Raw genomic sequence first — 20,800 nt, 5'->3', positions numbered from 1 at the left:
GTGTTTGTTTCTATACATTTATTGTAACCTAGATGAGTACTTACCTAATTGCTGAAATCTAAAAACTGTGTAAAAACTAATGGTTACTTCTTACTTTACACACTATAAATGTAAACAAATTGAAAATAGAGGTTAAATTAATTAAACATAAGGTTGTGTTGTCATAAAACAATGTTTATATGTAACAGTTGATTACATTTAACAGACTCTTTCAATTAATATTTCACACCTTTAGTGATCAGGATGGAATTTTTAACTGTTCTAAGACCAATGGAGCGTAGCCCAGAGATTTTCAAAATAAGAAAAGACCTATATTTATCCCAGGTATCCTAAAAATGTTCATGTAAAATTTCAGTACAATCGATTGAATAGTTTACATGTGAAAGAAAAAGAAAAACAAAGGCACTTTCACATTAATAACATTATTAGGATTAAACATGTGACAGTAATACATGTAGTTATAGACTTGACATTTTGCATGCAGTCTCAGTGAAGTCTGTTATGTGACACACTTTATGGCTTATTTTTACCTCTTTTTTTAATAAATCAAAAGGTTTCAGTTGCACTTGCACTATCTTGGACCGGGATATAGAGGAATACTTGAATCAGAGTCTGTTGGCTTTCTTAGTGAGAATACTTATAACATAATATGAAGTCCTAAAATAACTTTTAAATGGAAGTAGGCATGATGAAGGAACACATTATACTCGTACCAGTGTTTTTGAAATTTCTACACAATCGTTCATAATTTTTACAAGACAGGAGCACACAAATCCCACATCTAAAATATTAACGATGAAATTAAATCCCTAAAAGCAACGCTTGTCTGTTTTTCAGACCACCCAGTTCCCTGTCCTCATTCATATCCTCAGTTTTCATTTCTGAACAGAATAAATCTGTCAAATTGATACAACACAAATACAAAAATTGTTATCAGACTTGTATTGTCAAGAATTGTCGATATCCCAGTGTACTGAGTATTGGAATTGGATTACAATGAACAAATATTAATAAACAAAAATCAATTAATAACATGTCTTTGCATTAATTAACAATGGGGCAGGACCCCGAGGTCAGAGAGAAAAATTCTCCCTTAGTGTGACTCTGGTAAGTATTCCCCATAAGAACAAAATCCTCCTGCAGTTTTACACCCTTACTTCCACTCAGCTTGCACTGGGCTTTATGCTATCACCTAGGTTGCACATCATGTTGAATCTACACAGCCATTGTTATAACTCTTGGTAGATTTAGATTGTGCACACAAAGTTGGGCAGTGTATAGGACTATTAAGATGTGCATTTTTAACATTACTATACAACAATAATATATCTATATTAATTTTTATATGAACCAAATAAACCTTTCGGTCAAAGTAGGTTCATGGGTTAATATTTCAACTGTTACAAAATCTAACTTCTTCTTCCAAATAACCTGGTAGAACTACTGTCAAATCCAGAAAAATACGTTCTGTAAGTCAAATAGTTCGATCAAATTAATTTATAAATGTCATTAGTAAACACAGTAAATTAATACAATATAATATATGTATTTGAAGGAGAGAGGTGAAAAATAATAGAATTTCCCCATAGCAACCTCTTTAGTTTTAATTATTTATTGAAATGAATGAATATATTTAACATGATCACACAACATTTTCATACATTTATCAAATAACTGTTCTAAAGTATAAATGGTTGTTCTTACATTTTTTAATCTTAATAACAATGCATTTGTTTTAAATTATTGTATTTTAGAATATGATTAAACTTTGGAACAACTCATTCGATATTTATAAACTAGGCATAAAAATACATATATAACACTAAAACGTCATGTTAGTCATAAAGGACAGACAATAATTTTTCACTCAGGCCATCCCCAAAAAAATATTATCCTTGTATATGCAATATACAATTGTCGTCAATATATATAGTAACAATATACAATGTTACAATGTGTTGTGCGTTGTTAATTGTTTTTCATTAAAATGCCGTGTCAGTCATATATGACTAACAACTTGTTTTCTTATTTGCATGTCAGTTGTAAATGTAGTACTTTTATAACTCCTTTTTGAAATGAACTAATGCTTTTTACAGCTTTACTGACCATGAGACATTAAATCATTTCATCTCCATCTATTTCATTGGCTGAATCAGACTGAGAATTATAACCCTTAAAGTTGATATCTGATAAGAAATATTCAGGATCAATTTCAGAACCTGGAACCTGATTTGGTTCACTTGATAATTCAAGAAATGACTGAATACATTGTCGTTATTTTTCATCGATGTTTCAAAATGTATTAAACTTAAACCAATGTAAAACGTAAACAACTACAAACTTTTTAACCCTATAACTGCGACGCCAGATATATATTGTGCAACTGCAGTTTTATGAACAACCACAACGCCCGAGTATACTCGTTTTCATAATGTCAGCAGTTTTATTTTCATTGTATTAGCTGTTATATTGTGTTACTTGGTGTTCTATTATGTTATAAATGTTAAGAAGATAGCTGTCCAGTTGGTGGTGTCATCTTGTGGACATTACTAAAAATACTTGGGACGCCACGTGCTTTGTATCTTACACGAGATCGGGAATGGTTACATTGATATGTTACTATGTGTTTTGCGTTGTTTATTCGTAGACAGTTGTGTGATATTGATAATAATAATTATCTATATTAACAACTCTCGGCTGACATTATTTGAGATGTTGGTACATTGTTAATTATTTACTAAACTTTAAATAACGTGTTATGTCAAAAATATCTAAAAATGGGAAAAGTACTCTGTGCTGGAAGGACTTGGTATGTCACTTAGCTCGGCACTCGGGTGTCAGGCGAATCCAGGAACGCAGCAGTTAAAGGGTTAATTATGAATGACTAAACAAAACACACACACTCAGTTAACCTTTAAAACACAACTCAAACAAATAACAGCAAACATCCATTGCAGTGGCCAGCTGATGAATGAACTACAAATGTGCCAGACAATAATGACTGACATCAGCTGACTGTATAATAAGATTATTCATGTTACAACTAATTCAATTTAAGTGACATTTTTTTGTTCCATATAACCTCTAAAACTAAATTTGGTGTGAGCAGAACAACTAGCATTTATAATGCTGCTTGTGTGGAAAAACACTGTCATTCACATAAGACTGACACGGCATACCCAGCAATACTGCTGTTAGACAAATGTGATGCACACATCGGCAATTGAAAATGTACATAATATAATTTAATAATAGTACATAATGTACAATAATATACATAATTGTATTTAAAATAAAAGTATCAAAAGTATAAAAAGTATAAAAGTATCAAAAGTATAAAAGTACCTATCTTTATAATAAAAGTAGTTTATTGTGTATTACCTTTAGAAGATTATGTGGAGAAAAACTTATTATCCAAAAACAATGTTGGTATGTTATTTTTTATTTGGATGCACACAGTGTAATAAAAAAATTGTTATTTGTATTCTGAGCAAAGGAATGTTACCCATCTCGTTGTTTGGAGCACCACTGATGGAAACACCAAGCTCTTTACTGCCTTTTTTCGCTGCACCATAATACACATTACTCATAAGACAATTTAAAAATCTGATGAATAAACACAGTCTTTACATTGTTTGAGAAGAGTAACATACACAGCAACAAAGGACTTCGTTTATCACCAGCAGTGCAACCAATTGCAGGAAAATAAATTCTCTTTCAACAAATATTTAAATAGTTACTTGGTTACAATTCAATAAACATCACTCTAGTATGTACAACATAATGTATATCTAGAGATATTAGAAGTAGTCCTCTTTTCTAATTTCAATACAATATAAGTAACTAAAAATAAGTAGAGTCAAAAAATAAAATAAAAATATATGATTAAGAGTTATATTACTTATTAGGTATTATTAGCAATACACAATTTTATACTATGAAGAAAATTATATTTAAAAGATATATTTTAAACTAGGAAAATGGACATATGAGGTTAATATATTTTATATGTAACAAAACTTTTTACATGTTTGTAATAAGACTTCTAATCCATTTACAGAATACATGATTAAAAAGTTGACCTTGTGCAGATTAATGTTTTTCTTTAATTCTTGTGGTATTAATCCTAAAACTTTGAATCAATCTCAATCTAGCCTTATTCTAAAGAGATGATTAAGGTCATATATTATTTTAGAAAAAACTCTAGATCTATATAACTTAGCCATGTTAAACAGTATAATAAAATATTATTGAAGATCAAATTGTTCCTCCAATTGTAAGAACTAAGCATACCGGGTTTTTGACAAGTCACAACAGCACTTGATATGTCCCTGGATATGTACTGACATCCTCAGCTTCACTTGAGCAGCACCATCTGGCCGGTGGGTGATCACTAGATTCCAAGAGAATCAAATGCATCACTTAAGTCCCAGGAAGACTGGTTCAGCTGATCTGTTTCTCCTTGGTCCGAAGCCACTGAATAAAAAATATCCAATAAATTCAATGAAAATCTCTTATTCACCAATAATATAACTAACCTAATTAAGGTGTCCGTACAACAAATAGCATTTTTACAATAAATTATGTAATAATAACTAAGTTTTTACTGACTTTCACTCTATAACACATTCAACGTATTTGCGGCTACTGACCATTAGGATTATTACGATTCATCTTGAGCGGCATGCAGACAAGACAACCAGACCAAACGCAATGTTTCCAATGCGAGAGTATTTGGCGAGAAGACAAGCAGTTAGGCACGGTACAGGAGTTGGCATCCTTACATACTATCAAGTGGTTGAGTATGTTCTTAAACAGCATGCAATGCTGCGGTACCATGCACTGAAATACACAGAAGGAATAGATTACTTCCACCAGCAGAAAATCATGAATCAGGTTATATCCAACGCTCATCATAGAGATACATTATTTATACTGTGAATGGAGTCCTCCAAGTTGTTCATTTTATGTGTATCGATCAGTTACAAGAAATAGTTAAAAAACTTCCACCTGCAGAAAATCACAAATCTGGTTACACCCAACAATCATAATAGAGATTAATTATTTATACAGTGATTAGAGTCCTCCAAGTTGTTGATTTTATATGTATCAATCAGTTACAAGAAATAGTTAATTTCTACCTGCAGAAAATCATGAATCAGGTTACACCCAACGATCATCATAGAGATCAATTATTTATACTGTGAATGGAGTCCTCCAAACTGTTCATTTTCTGTGTACCGATCAGTTACATGAAATAGTTACTGAGCTAACACCTGCAGAAAATCATGAATCAGGTTACACCCAACGATCATAATAGAGATTAATTATTTATACAGTGATTAGAGTCCTCCAAGTTGTTGATTTTATATGTATCAATCAGTTACAAGAAATAGTTAATTTCTACCTGCAGAAAATCATGAATCAGGTTACACCCAACGATCATCATAGAGATCAATTATTTATACTGTGAATGGAGTCCTCCAAATTGTTCATTTTCTGTGTACCGATCAGTTACAAGAAATAGTTACTGAGCTAACACCTGCAGAAAATCATGAATCAGGTTACACCCAACGATCATCATAGAGATTATTATTTATACTGTGAATGGAGTTCTCCAAATTGTTCATTTTCTGTGTACCGATCAGTTACAAGAAATAGTTACTGAGCTAACACCTGCAGAAAATCATGAATCAGGTTACACCCAACGATCATCATAGAGATTATTATTTATACTGTGAATGGAGTTCTCCAAATTGTTCATTTTCTGTGTATCACTTACAAGAAATAGTTAGTTAACTTCCACCTGCAGAAGATCATAAAACAACGCTCGTATGGATATAAATTATTTATACTGTGATTGAAGTCCTCCAATTTGTTCATTTTCTGTGTATCGATCAGTTACAAGAAATAGTTACTGAGCTAACACCTGCAGAAAATCATGAATCAGGTTACACCCAACGATCATCATAGAGATTATTATTTATACTGTGAATGGAGTTCTCCAAATTGTTCATTTTCTGTGTATCACTTACAAGAAATAGTTAGTTAACTTCCACCTGCAGAAGATCATAAAACAACGCTCGTATGGATATAAATTATTTATACTGTGATTGAAGTCCTCCAATTTGTTCATTTTCTGTGTATCGATCAGTTACAAGAAATAGTTACTGAGCTAACACCTGCAGAAAATCATGAATCAGGTTACACCCAACGCTAATTATAGAGATCAATTATTTATACTGTGAATGGAGTCTTCCAAATTGTTCATATCATAACATATCTCGAAAAACTATGTTGGTTATAAAGGATCAAGTTTTGTCTGTTAAAATTTACGTTGTTTTTAAGATATTTCCAGTACCATTGTAGAGTTTTCCTTGTGCCCCAATAAAGAAAATATATACCAACAAAAACCAACTTCAATTATAAAACGTCTTCTTGTGGCACTTTTAATTTACCTTTGATCTAAGATTTTTCAAATGACGAGGGTCATTTAATAATTAAAGAGACAAACAGGTTTGGGGAGAAATCTGTTGGTAGGGTAATTTTGGTACTTTTATAGCTTAAAGTTGCCATCAATGGGATGAGTCCTGATTGATTAACATTGTTGTTTCTATAACCTCAAAAATATATTTAATTGTGGCAAGTCCACTGTAAAATTCCACTTTAGTTGAACAACGATCTATTATTCGTTTTTTACTTGCTGAAGGTGAGAAATTAGTGAATACAGTATATACTCCAGAATGACAAGTACGGTGGAAATGGTTTGAATCATGAAATTTTTAAAGTGGGTAGAATAGTTAAAAATGGCGGAGACTCAAGTGACTGACGACCAAAGTATCAGTTGAAGTTCAACTCCCTCACTGGAAAATCTAATTGATAATGTAATTCATGCTGACCGCCGAGTCGCTGTGGAAATGAAAGTTGAAAAAGTTAATGTGATTATGGGTACAGTTCATAACATTATTAAAAACAAGTTGAAGTACCGCAAAACATGTGCAAGATGGGTCCTAAACGAGTTGACACGGCTACACAAGGAAACAAAGTTGAGAGTGTTAACAGAGCTACAGGAACGTTATGAAAGAGAAAGTGAGCACTTCCACAACAACATTTTAACATGTGATGAAATTTGGGTTACTATTATGAGCCAGAATCAAAAAGGCAAAGCACGGAGTGGTACTCACCTGTCAGGAAAAAAATCAAAACCCAAGCATCAGCAGTCATGCATGTTGACAGTGTTTTTGGATGCTGAAGGTCCGGTTTTTTGTGATTATCTTGAAGAATAGTATACAATTAACAGCCAATATTACTCGGATATGCTTTTGAACAAAGTAAAGCCAGCTATGAGAGAGAAACTTTGTGGACCTCAGAGGAGAGGTGTAATTCTCCTACAAGACAATGCACATACTTATACTGCTCAACTAATCCGAGAAACCATTAACAAAATGGGCTGGTCCTCTGAAGAAGGCATTGCGTGGAAAGAGGTTCCAGGATAACGAGGAGGTCAAGAAATTCATGAGAAATTGGCTCAAACACCAAAATAAAGAGTTCTTTGTAATCAGTATAATAAAGCTTGTGGTCCGTTAAAAAAGTGCATAAATGTTCAAGGGGATTATCTTGAAAAGTAGTAAAAGTGTTGTTTTGTAAAAATAAATTGTTTTCTCTCTAGACCTGTTTGTCTTTTTAATTATTGAATAACCCTCGTAGTTATAGTTTGCCTTTTGTTCCCATGAAGAAAATATATAACTTGCATTCGACTTAAGTTACTGGGGTCAAAAAGAGTCAATTTAGGCTGATTAAATTTACTTCTGAACTAATTTATTTACTTGATCTATAAAATATATACATATGCTGGTTTTCAATACCTCATTGGTTCGAAAATGCACCTCTACTACAAGCCCTTGTAATCTACCTCAGGTTTAAGACATTTCAAGTATTATAGTTGAAGTTTGCCTTTTTGTCCCAATGACAGAAGTTTATCGTACAACTAAAAAGTTACTGCGGTCAATATGAGACCATTCTGATTGTTTAAATTCACTCCCAGTCTAATTTATTTACGGTTCCACAATCAAATTATGCAGTGTCACTGACCAAAAAAAATTATCAAATATGTTGGTCTTGGAATCCAACTTAGATTAGTATCTGGTGCTGAAGCGATTTTGATGTTTTCACCGATGGAGAAATTTGTATAAGGGTATATGCTTATGGTAAAAGGAGAAGAGTGTGTTATCCATTTGCTTTTCCTTAACTATAGTAAAAATGCCATACACATTGTCAAGGGAGCTAACTAAATTTGATTACCTTAAGTGCAAACATTCACAGCTTTGTACAATAAAGATAGTTTTCATAATGGTGTTTAAATAGTACTTCCTTTGCATCAGATGGTATATTGATCGTTGGTGCAATCAAAATTTAAAATTAAATAACTTCGTCTTTGCAATCTGTATTACACTACTAGTCAAGCACTTTACAATAATTTAATATTTTATAAAATTTAAAAATAAGGAAATGTTTCTGCCTCTTTGATGAACTTCAGCTGAAAATGTTAACAGCTGTTACGTATCAGTTCACTTTGTATTACATGTTGTAGCGCAGTCTGGCAGATCCAATGTAAAACATCTCAAAGCAAACAACAATTTATAAATTAAAAGTTAATTAAATAAACAATTTAAATTGGACCAAATTGAAAGTCTAAACCATTATCGATTCCACCTCAAGACACATAAAAAAATCCCCTAAAATAGGTCCAGCCGTTTAGGAGTTCAGTGACATACACAAACTATTTATTACTTATTTTCTGGTGGACAGTTCATTTACCTTTCAAACAAATTTAAAAGGAGCTTTTAATTATCAAAAATAAATTTAAGGTGAATTTGTTCTAAAACCTTGCATTTTAGTAAAAGTAATCTCCAGCAAGTAACTATTTTTCATAAATTTGTTTATGTTACAATATTAGATTATTACACAAGATTTTGGGTTTTTTTAAGTGCTCTTTATCATGAAAGTATTTAAATTTCAAAATAAAGTTTTTTATAATAGTTATTTTACCTCAAACTTGGTTTTTATTTTGTTTCCATGTAAATGTTGCTGTCTAATGTATTTTGTTAATAAAAAATTATATAGAAATCTGAATGTTAGGTTTTGATACATAATTCAATTACCTTTAAAAAGAATTAAAAAAGACCTTCTGGCACTTTTCACATAGTCACAAAAAAATAACTCAGCACTTTTTCAACATGGATTTGTTTTTATCTCCGGCACTAAAAGGGCTAATGGAAAAATACAACACATGATTAATTCAACTCAAAAAGACTTATTCTACAGTTTAAAAAATTTACCTAAATTGTTAAGACTGAATACACGCTAATAATATTACCATACCTGCCCTGCCTCGATGTTTTTCTGACTCTCTAGGAATTGACACTTGTATGCATGGAGAAGCAGCACCAGTTGTTGTTGTATCAATTTCCTTTTTTCAAGGCGAGCAGTGTCATCAGAATGTATGGTGGGGGTCTGTGCCTGCGACTGAGGGGTGGGAGCTTGAGTGGGGCCAGGCTGGCCTTCACTCGGGTCCCCTGACTGTGGCTGAGTGGGGGAAGGAGCTGGGGGCTGGGCTTGCTGCACGATTCCACCCTCATTGCTTACCACTCCATAACCTGGTCATTAAAAATGTATATTTTCAAAAACATAGCCTAACACACATTTAGTTCAATTCAAGGAGAGAATATTCTTAGAAAGAAAACTAAAGCCTTACAACTATAACAATGTTCCTGAATATTGATAAGAGTTTTAAAGATATGAGACCATAATTTTAACGAGAAGCTGTTTGACAAAAAACACAACTTCTTGTAAAATAAAACAAGAAAGTAAAAATGGGGTATCAGTGAGGTTAATGGCCAGAGTACTTTATCACAATTTCAACATTATTAACGTACTCTGCTCATCCTCCTGATCAACAATATATATGGTTTTAGGGGGTGGAAATCACGTATAACTTTGATTTTTAATAATTGAAATATATGAATATGTGCTTATAATTGAGTACTGTGCTTCTTGTTATCTACAATTTTCAGCTTTAGTTACAAATCAAGCTACACTCCTGATAGCTTATCTGGGGGGTGTTCTGTGGTCAGAGCAGTTTAATTAAGCCTATCGACCATCCTGTCCAGTTTCTTCAACAATGGCATCTATTACTCAATCGTGGTGTGTTAACTCTATTACAGGTATAATTAGTTTTAAAAGTTCTTTACGTGCATGATTGCTGATTATGTGAGCAGTTAAAATATTAGGAAATTATTTTTTACCTTTTTAATTGCACATTGCATTTTTACAGGGTGAGTATAAATTCGTTGTGTAACCGTGTGTTATTTTTAAATAAAGAGAATCTATTTTTATGTGATTGTAAGTTATTTCAAGGTATGTAAGTACATTATGTATGTGCATTAGGATGGGTCAAAAAAATTAACATTTTTATTTATAACCAGTTTAGTGCGGAAATGTTGCCTATTTCATTGAGAATAACAATTATACCAAAAAAAACCAAAATCTGTTAACATCTTCCCGGTCATGCAATGAACTTGAATTTTATAAACATTTGTGAAAATCTGTCTATTTTGTAATTTTTTCCTACTATTCAATGCTTAAAGAATATGCGCATGCTTTAGTTTGCTACGTTTAGTTTATGGTTTAAATAACCCAAATAAATTATAATATAATCAATTGTTAAATGTTTTTCACTCGCACAGTGTCTTGGAAAAAAGTAATATTCACCCAATACTTCGCATTTTTCGAAGCGTGACTCTTTATTTGTTTTCCTACAACGTAATGAATCTGAACTCGCTTTAACTGGTCTTAACTAGATAGAACTGGCTTGATCCTCCCCCTGTCCCCACTACCACCTCTCACTGTTCAGTGTATACAGTTCAGTATTTTGCTGACTGTTTCAAGTATCACACGCTGTGTTGCTTTGAATGACTTTTGTCCTGTGAGCTCGAAATTGTACATTGTGCGTGCAAGATTGTGTGTTTGTATTGTTAAGTGTTATAATTCTCTAATTAATATTTATGAACAATATCATATAATAATGAGTGAGTCACAATGTATACTCACTAAGTGTTATTGCAGACTCCAGACAGGAGCTTTACTGCCCTATATTTTGGTGAACCTCAAAGTTTCCTTCAAAATAAACTGCCAACATATGAACGTGTTCTTAGGTGCTGTTTTGAAGAAAGATACAAGTTGTCACTCATGACAAACAATAAATGTGTTAGTTTCTCCAAAGTAGCCTCTTCGGTTGCGGAATAAATTAAATGTTTGTATGATAAAGCATCCATTCCTACGTTGTCTGATTGCCGAATTGTGAAGATGATTAATGTGTATTACGATTCTTATAATAATATAATGAAGTCATATAAACGTGATAAAAACAAGCCTTTATTTAAAGCCAGACTAGAAGACTTTAAAGTGAAAGCTCAATCCCTTTTTGATGCCGCTGCTTGTAAATGCACAATGATAGTGAACTGTACATGCAAAAAAACACCAGATGCATGTCAATGTGCAATTTCAATCAAATGCTCCTGTGAAAAATAAAATAAAATTTCTCTTCTTGAATTTAAGTTCATGTATCTTCAGAGGAATTTCAATTTAGGGAAAATCGGACCTATCGCCAAAACAGTTAAAAAAAACTAAATGCGAGGGCCGAGCGGAAAACTTGCGATCTTAAGCGAGCAGTGAGTGAAAATAAAATTCCTAAAATGGGGGAATATTCCGAAATTAAAGATGAAAAACACAATGACGATGAGGACTGGGAGTATGGGGAAGATGAGTACATGCCCATTGTATCTACTGAAAAGCCTCAATGGCAGATGATAATTAAACTTAGCACAACAGCACTAAACAGTGATCGATTTGGAGTTTCTAATCGGGCAGCAGCAGCAATAGCGTCCAGTGTACTACGAGACATCAGAATTATAACTGGCACTGATTCAAAAATGGGCGAAGAGTTGCACAGATGAAATAGCCTAAGATGGTAATTTCTGTTATTTTCTAAGACATTGCACGAGTGGAAAACATTTAACAATCGATTATTATAATGGTAGGAAAAAATACAAAATAGGCAGATTTTCACACATGTTTATAAAATAGAATAGAATAGAATAGAATAGAATAAACTCAAGTACAATGCGCGACTGGAAAATGTTAACGGATTTTTTTTGTATCATTTTTATTTTTAACGCATTAGGCAACAATTCCGCACTAAAGCGTTTTAAAATATAAATATTTTTTTTTTTCAACCCACCCTAATGTGCATACCAAGTTATGGTTACGTTAGTTTTTCTAATTTAATAAACTTATGTTTGTTACACTATTTATTTGTTTGTTGAAAGTTTAATTCAATTTTTATGGATTATTTTGAAATTTATTTTTCTGATATGTCACCGAAGGCACTTTTGTTAGGCTGATATGAACTTTTACTCTTAGATGGTATAAATTAACAAAAACATTTTTATCAAAAATATCAAGTGTCAAATTCCCGATTTCACTATTATTGTTATTTTACATATCCGAAAATGGTGTAACAGCTAATGTCAGCAGTAACCAATAGGAGGTTGACTTAAATTCTTAACAAGACCCATGACATCAGTAAACTGTAAAAAATGAAATATTACTATATGCGAGAAAAGTAGTTTTACTTATAATGTTCTATATTTTTGTTATTTGTCATTATCATCCTTAAAATCTTTTATTGTTTTTTTCTGTACCCATGCACATTATTTGCGCATCTCATTATTACATAATTAATTTCACCTACTTCATGATTGGTCAGCTATTCTGTTGTACATTTAAAAATAAAGATGTACTTTGTTTTTGTGTCACCATTAGTTATTTTGTGTTCACGTTTTCTTCAGCAAAGTTTGGTTCTCAGAACATTTAAAGAACACAATGGAGTAACCTTCAACAAGTAGTGAAGAGGTACCGACCTGTGATTAATAAGTACAATGGGTGTTCTGTAAATTATGTGATTGCATTACAATAAAAAATTTGGTAAATATGTCCTTTTTAGTCCAATATGGAGTTTTGAATGGGTTTTTCTTGTGTGTAAAATGTGGCAGCCATTGCCCCCTGGATGAGGATACACTGTTGTTACTAAGGGTACATTAAATATTTTGAAAGTTTCTTTCTTTACTTTTTATTTTAATTAATACGTTTACAACAACATGTACCCCATTCGGTACACACCATCTTTCACAACTGCCGTTGTGTACCCAATTAGGTACATAATGAGCTTTCATTAAGTGCATTGTGAGCCAGCTTAGGGCACACCCTGCGATGCATTTTCTTATTAGTTTTTTTACCGTTTGCCTATCTTGGTGGTTTGTTAAGTTTGATCCTATACTTAAATAAATACCTTACACTATTGTGCACCCTATCAGGCACACAATTGTGTAATTTTTAAAGCAAATTAAATTTTTAAGGTAAATTAAATTTTTAATTACCTCTTGGGGTAGATAGAAAACATTGTAAAAACATATTGAAATAAGTTGTTGTGTGCAAAATCTCTAAGTCTATATACTTTACTTGTTATGCTTTGACGTTTAACTTTAAAAAGTAATTATAGATGTTTTACCATTATTATTGAATAATTCTACAGCAAATAAAAAAAATCTAGATATAAACCATCTTCATGAATGTGTTAAGTTTAAAACTTTATTATTTTAATTCTTGTGTTGGCTGGTTGACGATTAACGAACTTCAGGCAAGCGGAAATGAGCGCCCACACGATCTGAGCTCGAATTTAGGTACAATCTCGAGAATGTTTTTCTTTTTTACTACAAGTGCAGGGTGAAGGCGCCAGCAAAGCCCGCACTGATGGCCAGGGGCATTGTGGTTTAGCCTTTCTCAATTGATCTGAGCTTGAATATCTCGAGGATGTTTTTGTTTTATTTTGCCAGAAGTGCAGGGCCGTGGCATCACCGATGCCTACACTGATGGTTAGGGGTGCTTCCGTAATTTCAGTTATTATTTAAGCTTTCCTCCCTTTCATATCTAATGTACTAATATCCTATACATTTATTTTGTTTTTTTAACACAAATTTCTAAAAATAGTGTGAAGTGGATAAAGTAAATATTTACCCATTATAACCTGCAATAAAATCTATTGAATTTTCAATACATCTTAATTACTTACCAAAAACAAAACATTTATATCATTATGACTGCATTAACCCTTTGGAGACTACCTTCCCATTAATCGGATGATGGTATCACTAGCAAATACGGCGAACTTACTATATATCGGAAGTTTCGTAGTAAATGTTGTAGTAAATATTTTTCATTTATTCAACGACATATTTCGATCAAATTTTCACAAAAAAGTCTAAATATATAACCAAAGTAACAAAATATAATGATTTTGTAAATAGTATTTGACTTTTTGATTCTTTATTCTATATCTGTATACATATAATGTCAACCGTCTGTTTCCTAAATAGTCAGATTATGCGCCAGGAGTTGCTTATCGGGAGTAACAAACAGACAGCGATAGACTACTTTGGTATTATTCGGAGGCCACTATTTTTGGACAAGTTTTCATTATCGAGGACCAAAATAAATTACATTATTAAAAAAAAAACAGAAATTACAAGTCATTACCACGATAACGGTTACCGTATTCTACCTCCCAAAAGGAAGCTGTCGGTGAGAATTGAATTGAATGCATGGCCACCAGTCGCCAGCAATAAAAAGCATTCCTCTTCAGTTCGAGGTACATCACTGAGACGACAATAATATTCATAATGACATGGAAAATAATCAAGCGCACGACAATCAGTGAAAACATAAACTAAAAGAACGACAATTAAGTACTAGTGAAAATAGTTCAAAAATAGTAACCTCCGGATAATACCAAAGTGCTTAGACAGCTAATATGTGTTTACATTGCAAAAAGGGTTATTTAAGCTCTGCTACTTATTTCTGGGTTTCGTTTGATTTACTTGAAGAATAATGAGTCAGTGTTCTGAACTAGAGTAGGCCTATCTGGAAAACATTTGGTTTAGTTCTTATGAGTCCTATTTTACCCATCTACTGTTGGAAAATGCAGAATTTAGGATTTTGTACAAAATGTATATGTATATTCCTACCTGAGAATTTTCTTGAGTCATGCTTTTTGTAGGTGTATATAGACATATTCACTGTTAGAATACATATGGCTTTGAGCACCAACATTTTTTTATCACTGGCCAAGAGTGGTTCGAAACGATTTTTAGTAATTGTAAAAGTAACAGCCGGAGCGGTAAAATATGAGTTTCGCGTTATTAACTTTTTTTTTTCCCCCTGGGGCGGCCTACTGCCATGCACTTAAGCCTCAAGGGCCTTTTGCGCACCCCGGAAACACCATGAGGACTACCAGTCCACAACTTCAGCAGTTAAACAAACCGCCGAAAACAACCTATCAAGTCCTCCTGGGAAAACTCGCCACCCCTGTTCAAGCTACCAAAGATGGCATACCGCTCTCTTGCTATTGCTGGGCAATCAAAGAGCAGGTGCTCAGCAGTCTCCTCCTGCTCATTACACCTTCCACAGAGCGGATCCTCCTGAAGGATGCCAACTTTGTGTAGATGCTTCTTCAGGTGACCATGCCCCGTAATGAGACCAATGACCTTAGAAGACATTGATCTGTTTAATGAGAGAAGGTCCGAGGCCACCTTGGAGGAAGGTGACTGTAATACCATTCTACTCACTCTCAAACCCGGATGCAACCTCCACCTTCTCCCATGCTCCGCGCGAATCCATTTCGAGACAACCCTAGAGGATTCACACCTTGGAACACCGCAGAATGGTTGAGGGCCCGTCATAATTGTTGCTGAGCCCTGGTTGGCCAGGGCATCAGCTCTTTCGTTCCCAGGAATCCCCTCATGACCAGGAACCCAACAAACGGTTACATTGTTGATTCTGGCAAGGGAGGAAACAGTCTGATAGCAATCCCAAACCAGTTTGGATTTGATTGCGCAAGAATCCAGTGCCATCAGCGCTGCCTGACTGTCCGTGAAAATATTAATCGTCTTGCCCCTATATCGCAGACGAAGATTCTCACGAGCACATTCCATAATGGCTGCGACCTCCGCTTGAAAGACTGTCGGATACGGACCCATAGGAACCACCAGCTCCCTACATAGTCTCACTCCCAGAATTCCAGCGCCTGTGCCGCTTTTTGTTTTAGAGCCGTCTGTGTACCATTCGAGCTCCGCTGGTGGAAGAGGTTGCTTCCCCTCTAAGTCCTACAGCATAAGACAATATAAGGTTTGACGGGGTGAAAATGAGAAATAACAAAGTTGTAGAAGAAAAAAATGGAACAACTGTTCATGCACGGAGCAATATTTCCATGTTATAAAACCACATCGGGCATCACGTGACCTTTTGTGACTGTAAAACAATCTCGTGATGACGTCATCAGATGCAGCGCGATCTTTGGAAATGTAAATGAAAAATAATACTGAAATGAGCAGAAATTTGACCCAAATGAACAATGTTTTTCTTAATTTCAAGCTACACATGAATTAGTTATCGAATTGAGATGAATGCCTCTGGCCATCAGCGCGGGCTGCTGTTGGGTGCTGCCCCCGCACTGATGTCAACGAAGCAAAACATCTCTTGAGATAGTAGCTATCAGTAAAATACTAAATTCTAGAGGGCTTATTAGAAATATAAACTGAAATGTAATGCATAGAAATTTATGTAAAGTGTAAAAAACGTAATGTATCAAGATAACCACTGATAACCACCATGGCGGCCTATTGCCATGCACTTAAGCCTCAAGGGCCTTTTGCGCACTCCGGAAGCACACCATGAGGTGAGGCCTACCAGTCTATGATTTCAGCAGTTTTACAAACATGGGGAAAATCACTACCCTTGTCAAAACTACCAAAGATGGCATTTAGTATGTTGGCGGATAGAGTTAAGTGGCAGCAACTAAAAAGTGGTGGAGCCTGGTATGTGGGTGGGGGTATTTGGTTTTGAAAAGGAATTCTGCCAGGTGCCCGAAAAAATGGTCACCCCGGACCCCATAACGAGGGATGTTCGCCCTGACTTCTCGCCAAGTGTCTTTCAATGGTGTTTGTATGTGCACCAGTATTAGAGTCAACAAGGAATCTCTATTCTGCCCTTCGATTTCCCCAAAACCCCACTGTCCCTGAATTCTTCTGCAGCGATTGTATTTTCTCCTTCCAAATTTGGCCTTATCAATTTCAACGACTGTCAGAGGAACGCCAATTTTCTTCAACGTCATTGAAATGTGATGGAAATACACATTGCGGCAGAAAGAATACCAATCCACCACAGAATGTGCAGAAACGCCAAACTCCAACAAAATATAGCGTCTCAGTGGCTTCAAATGCAACAACACGGTCACCAAACCAAAATATGTCTCTATGTCTTAGTGCGTTCTTTCAAAAAAAGAACTTGCTCAGGCCGATTTCTAAAATTACATTTAAAACTTTTTTTTACTATTTATACAAATTTTTATGTCACAACAAAACATCAAAGTCTCCCGGTTTAAAAACAATACACAAGGAACAAATACACTCATTATTCAAAATTCCGTATTCTATTAAAAAGGAAATAATCTTGTTTCAGTCAAAATGTAAACTCCTAACATGCCCGACAAAATACTCCAACACACCATTCACCACGATTCATCGAACTAGTGGATGGTTGATCCATTATTGACACGCACTCACTTGATCTGAACTACGTACATGATATCTTATGAAACACTAACTACATCCCCAGAGCGCTCAGATAACAGATATGCTATCAGTCCCGGACGCTGTTAACATTGGAGTTAACAGATATCTAAACACAGCACACAAACAGAATATTAAAAACTTAACTATTTATGGTAATTGTCAGATTAACGGCCGGAGCGGCAAAATACGAGTTTCGCATTATTTACTTATTGGAATCGTTCTACAGAACAAAACAATAGAAGGTTTGACGGGGTGGAAATGAGAAATAACGAAGTTCTAGAACATCAAAAATGGAACAACTGTTCAAGCGCGGAGCAATATTTCCAATTGTACATCCACGTCGGGCATCACATGACCTTTTGTGACCATGACTCAACCTCGTGATGACGTCATTGGATGCGATGCCATCTTTGCAAACGTAATTGAAAAATAATACTGAAATGAGCAGAATTTTGATCCAAATGAACAATGTTTTCCTTCATTTCGAGCTACAAATTAATTAGTTGTAATCGAGTTGAGACGAGTGCCTCCGATGCTGCCCCACGCTGATGTTAACGAAAGAAAAACATCCCTCAAGATAGTACCTATCAGTAAAATATCAAATTCTAGAGGGTCTGATCAGAAATATAAATTGAATTGTAATGCAAAGGCAATTACGTACAGTGTACAAAACTTAATAAATCATGAAAACCCCTACTATAAATATGTAAATGGACATTAATAGAGAACACTTACCATTAGTGTGCTCCACAGAATGTGCAGAAACTAAATAATCTCGTTTCGGTCGAAACGTAAACTCTTAACATGCCCGATAAAACACTCTGACACACCAATTCACTACGATTGGTCGAACTGGTGGATGGCTGAGCCATGATCGTCACGCATTCACTCGATCCAAACTACAGTACACGATATCTAGTGAAGCACTGACTTCTGCCCCGGAGCGTTCAGATAACAGTATCAGTCCCAGCCGCAGATAATATTTACGACACACCAGTTCACTATGATTGGTCGAACTAGTGGATGGTTGATCCATGATTGTCACGCACTCACTCGATCAAACCAACAGTACACGATATCTCTGACTTCTGCCCCAGAGCGCTCAGATAGCCTAACAGATACACTATCAGTCCCAGCCGCAGATAATATTTACAGATATCCAGACACAGCACACTAACAGGGTAGGGTACGATAAGCGGATCCGGTTTTTTATATCGAAGAATATAGTCATCGATACCTAATATTCGCATCTCAAATCCTAGACTATCAATCGATTTAAAAGTACCTATAGTCCTCAATAACAATCATATGTTTTAAATTAAAATATGAATGTAATATTTACAGTGATCAAACAAATTATCATAACAAAAGTTAGGAAAACTGAAGACGACCATATTTACTGCTCTCACAGTTACAGTTGTTTCTTTCCCACAAATTTCACATAATGGGTTTTTCGGTACAAGTCCAACATGTTGAAGCCACAAAAAAGCAACGTCGTGTAGTTTTCTAAAATTGACTGCCATTTTTAATAATCAGAATTACTTATGTAAAATCGAAATATTATCCTAAATGTATTATTTTAGAGTGTTTAAGTTACAGCTGTTGATATAGATTATTTAAGTTAATAGTTCAAAATTATTAATCAGTATCGATTGATTATATCGATGGTTATGATTAAGTAATATCGTTTGCCAATTTCGATATAAAAAACCGGGTCCACTTATCTTACCCTACCCCACTAACAAAACATTAAAACATAAAGAACTTATCTATTTATGTATATACCTACTAAAATCATGTTATTTGTCATTTGCACCCCCTAAAACCATATATATTTTTTGTTCAGGAGGATGAGCAGAATACATTGATAACGTCAAATTCATGATTTGCCACTTCCGCCTCTTTAATTATCTTACAAATTCATATTAGGCCCTAATATATTTTTGCAAATAAATGTCATATTCTGGTAGCCCCATTTTATAATAATATAGGCCTGCAATATAAAAAAACAGGTAAAGAATTTGATCTGTGGTTGCTAAAATGTAGCTATTTCCCCAACATTCTGCAAATTCCATAAAAATAGCCCGGTATTTATGGTTTACTTCTTGTAATAAAGACTAGTCCCTAAATGTTAAAACCATCAATATTGAAAATAACTAAGCATCCTTAGTTTGATTTATTAAAATCCATCCCTTGATTTGCATTAATAACCATCAAGAATCGTTATCTTACAAAAGATTACTATAAATGATAACTTATTATACTCACGAGACAATTCCACTTCATCATTGGACGCCATCTCGCTAATTGCAAATCTAAGGCAGACTGGGATTACTTTCAAGACTCAACACAATGTGTCACAGTGACTGATGACTCACTCACATGAAGTGATAAGGAGTGGCTATATGCCCGGTCACCGGTCTTGGTTTCAAAGAACGGGAAAGACTATGACGTCACAGACTGTGACGCCAGAGGTTTTGAAGTAGCTCTAGCACTGTGCATTGTTATTAAAATGGCAGGTTGTAGAAAGTTTAGTTCTTTTGACCAGTTGAAAATTTTTATCAGTAATAAAGAAAAAACGGACCATATTCAATTAAGATTAAGTGATTCGAGATATGCTATATACTTTAAACTGTACCAATATCCCTTCTATAAGAAATTATAGTCCTGATAATACATAAGTGATTAATAATAAAACTATTTTTAACACGTTCGCGACGACCGAAAAATAGACTATTTTTTAGAACGACGTAGCAAAAATGACTATAAGTTCGAAAATGCGTAATTTTTTTATGTCATAAAACGTAAGTTGTAGGACGGATAAATATTGTACCGTGACTAATTTACGTAAATATGCATTACGTACAGTGTAATTTGAGTTTTTTTGTGTGGGTCACGTTTGACCCACGACGCGCCTAAAGAATGCTTTGTTTCTCAGAGAGCGTAGTGGGTCTTAAATGACCCACTTGTTTTCTCCACTATTCTGTCTCCAGGCACAATATGTATGTTTGTATTTCTTGCAATTTTAGCGGAAAATGAGGGAGAAACATATGTTT

General features: G+C 34.3%; 1 protein-coding gene across 2 annotated transcripts; it reads right to left on the bottom strand.

Moving 5' to 3' along the window:
- Nucleotides 1-1,596: 1,596 nt before the first annotated feature.
- On the bottom strand, nt 1,597-20,144 carry LOC124361983 (histone acetyltransferase p300-like). Of its 2 annotated transcripts, none has more exons than XM_046816102.1 (4): nt 20,013-20,144; nt 9,382-9,656; nt 4,653-4,842; nt 1,597-4,476 (listed from the first exon to the last, which is right to left on the bottom strand). In XM_046816102.1, the coding sequence occupies exons 1-4, from the start codon at nt 20,041-20,043 to the stop codon at nt 4,394-4,396; spliced, it is 579 nt and encodes a 192-aa protein (XP_046672058.1). In that variant the 5' UTR covers nt 20,044-20,144; the 3' UTR covers nt 1,597-4,393. The 2 variants fall into 2 exon arrangements, with proteins under 2 accessions (XP_046672058.1, XP_046672056.1); XM_046816100.1 differs by lacking the exon at nt 20,013-20,144 and adding an exon at nt 15,141-15,275.
- Nucleotides 20,145-20,800: the final 656 nt, after the last annotated feature.

Source organism: Homalodisca vitripennis, chromosome 5, assembly GCF_021130785.1.
Source record: "Homalodisca vitripennis isolate AUS2020 chromosome 5, UT_GWSS_2.1, whole genome shotgun sequence".
Classification (NCBI taxonomy): Eukaryota; Metazoa; Arthropoda; class Insecta; order Hemiptera; family Cicadellidae; genus Homalodisca; species Homalodisca vitripennis.
Note: the sequence above shows the minus strand (reverse complement) of the source record. Positions and strands in the feature narration are given on the sequence as shown.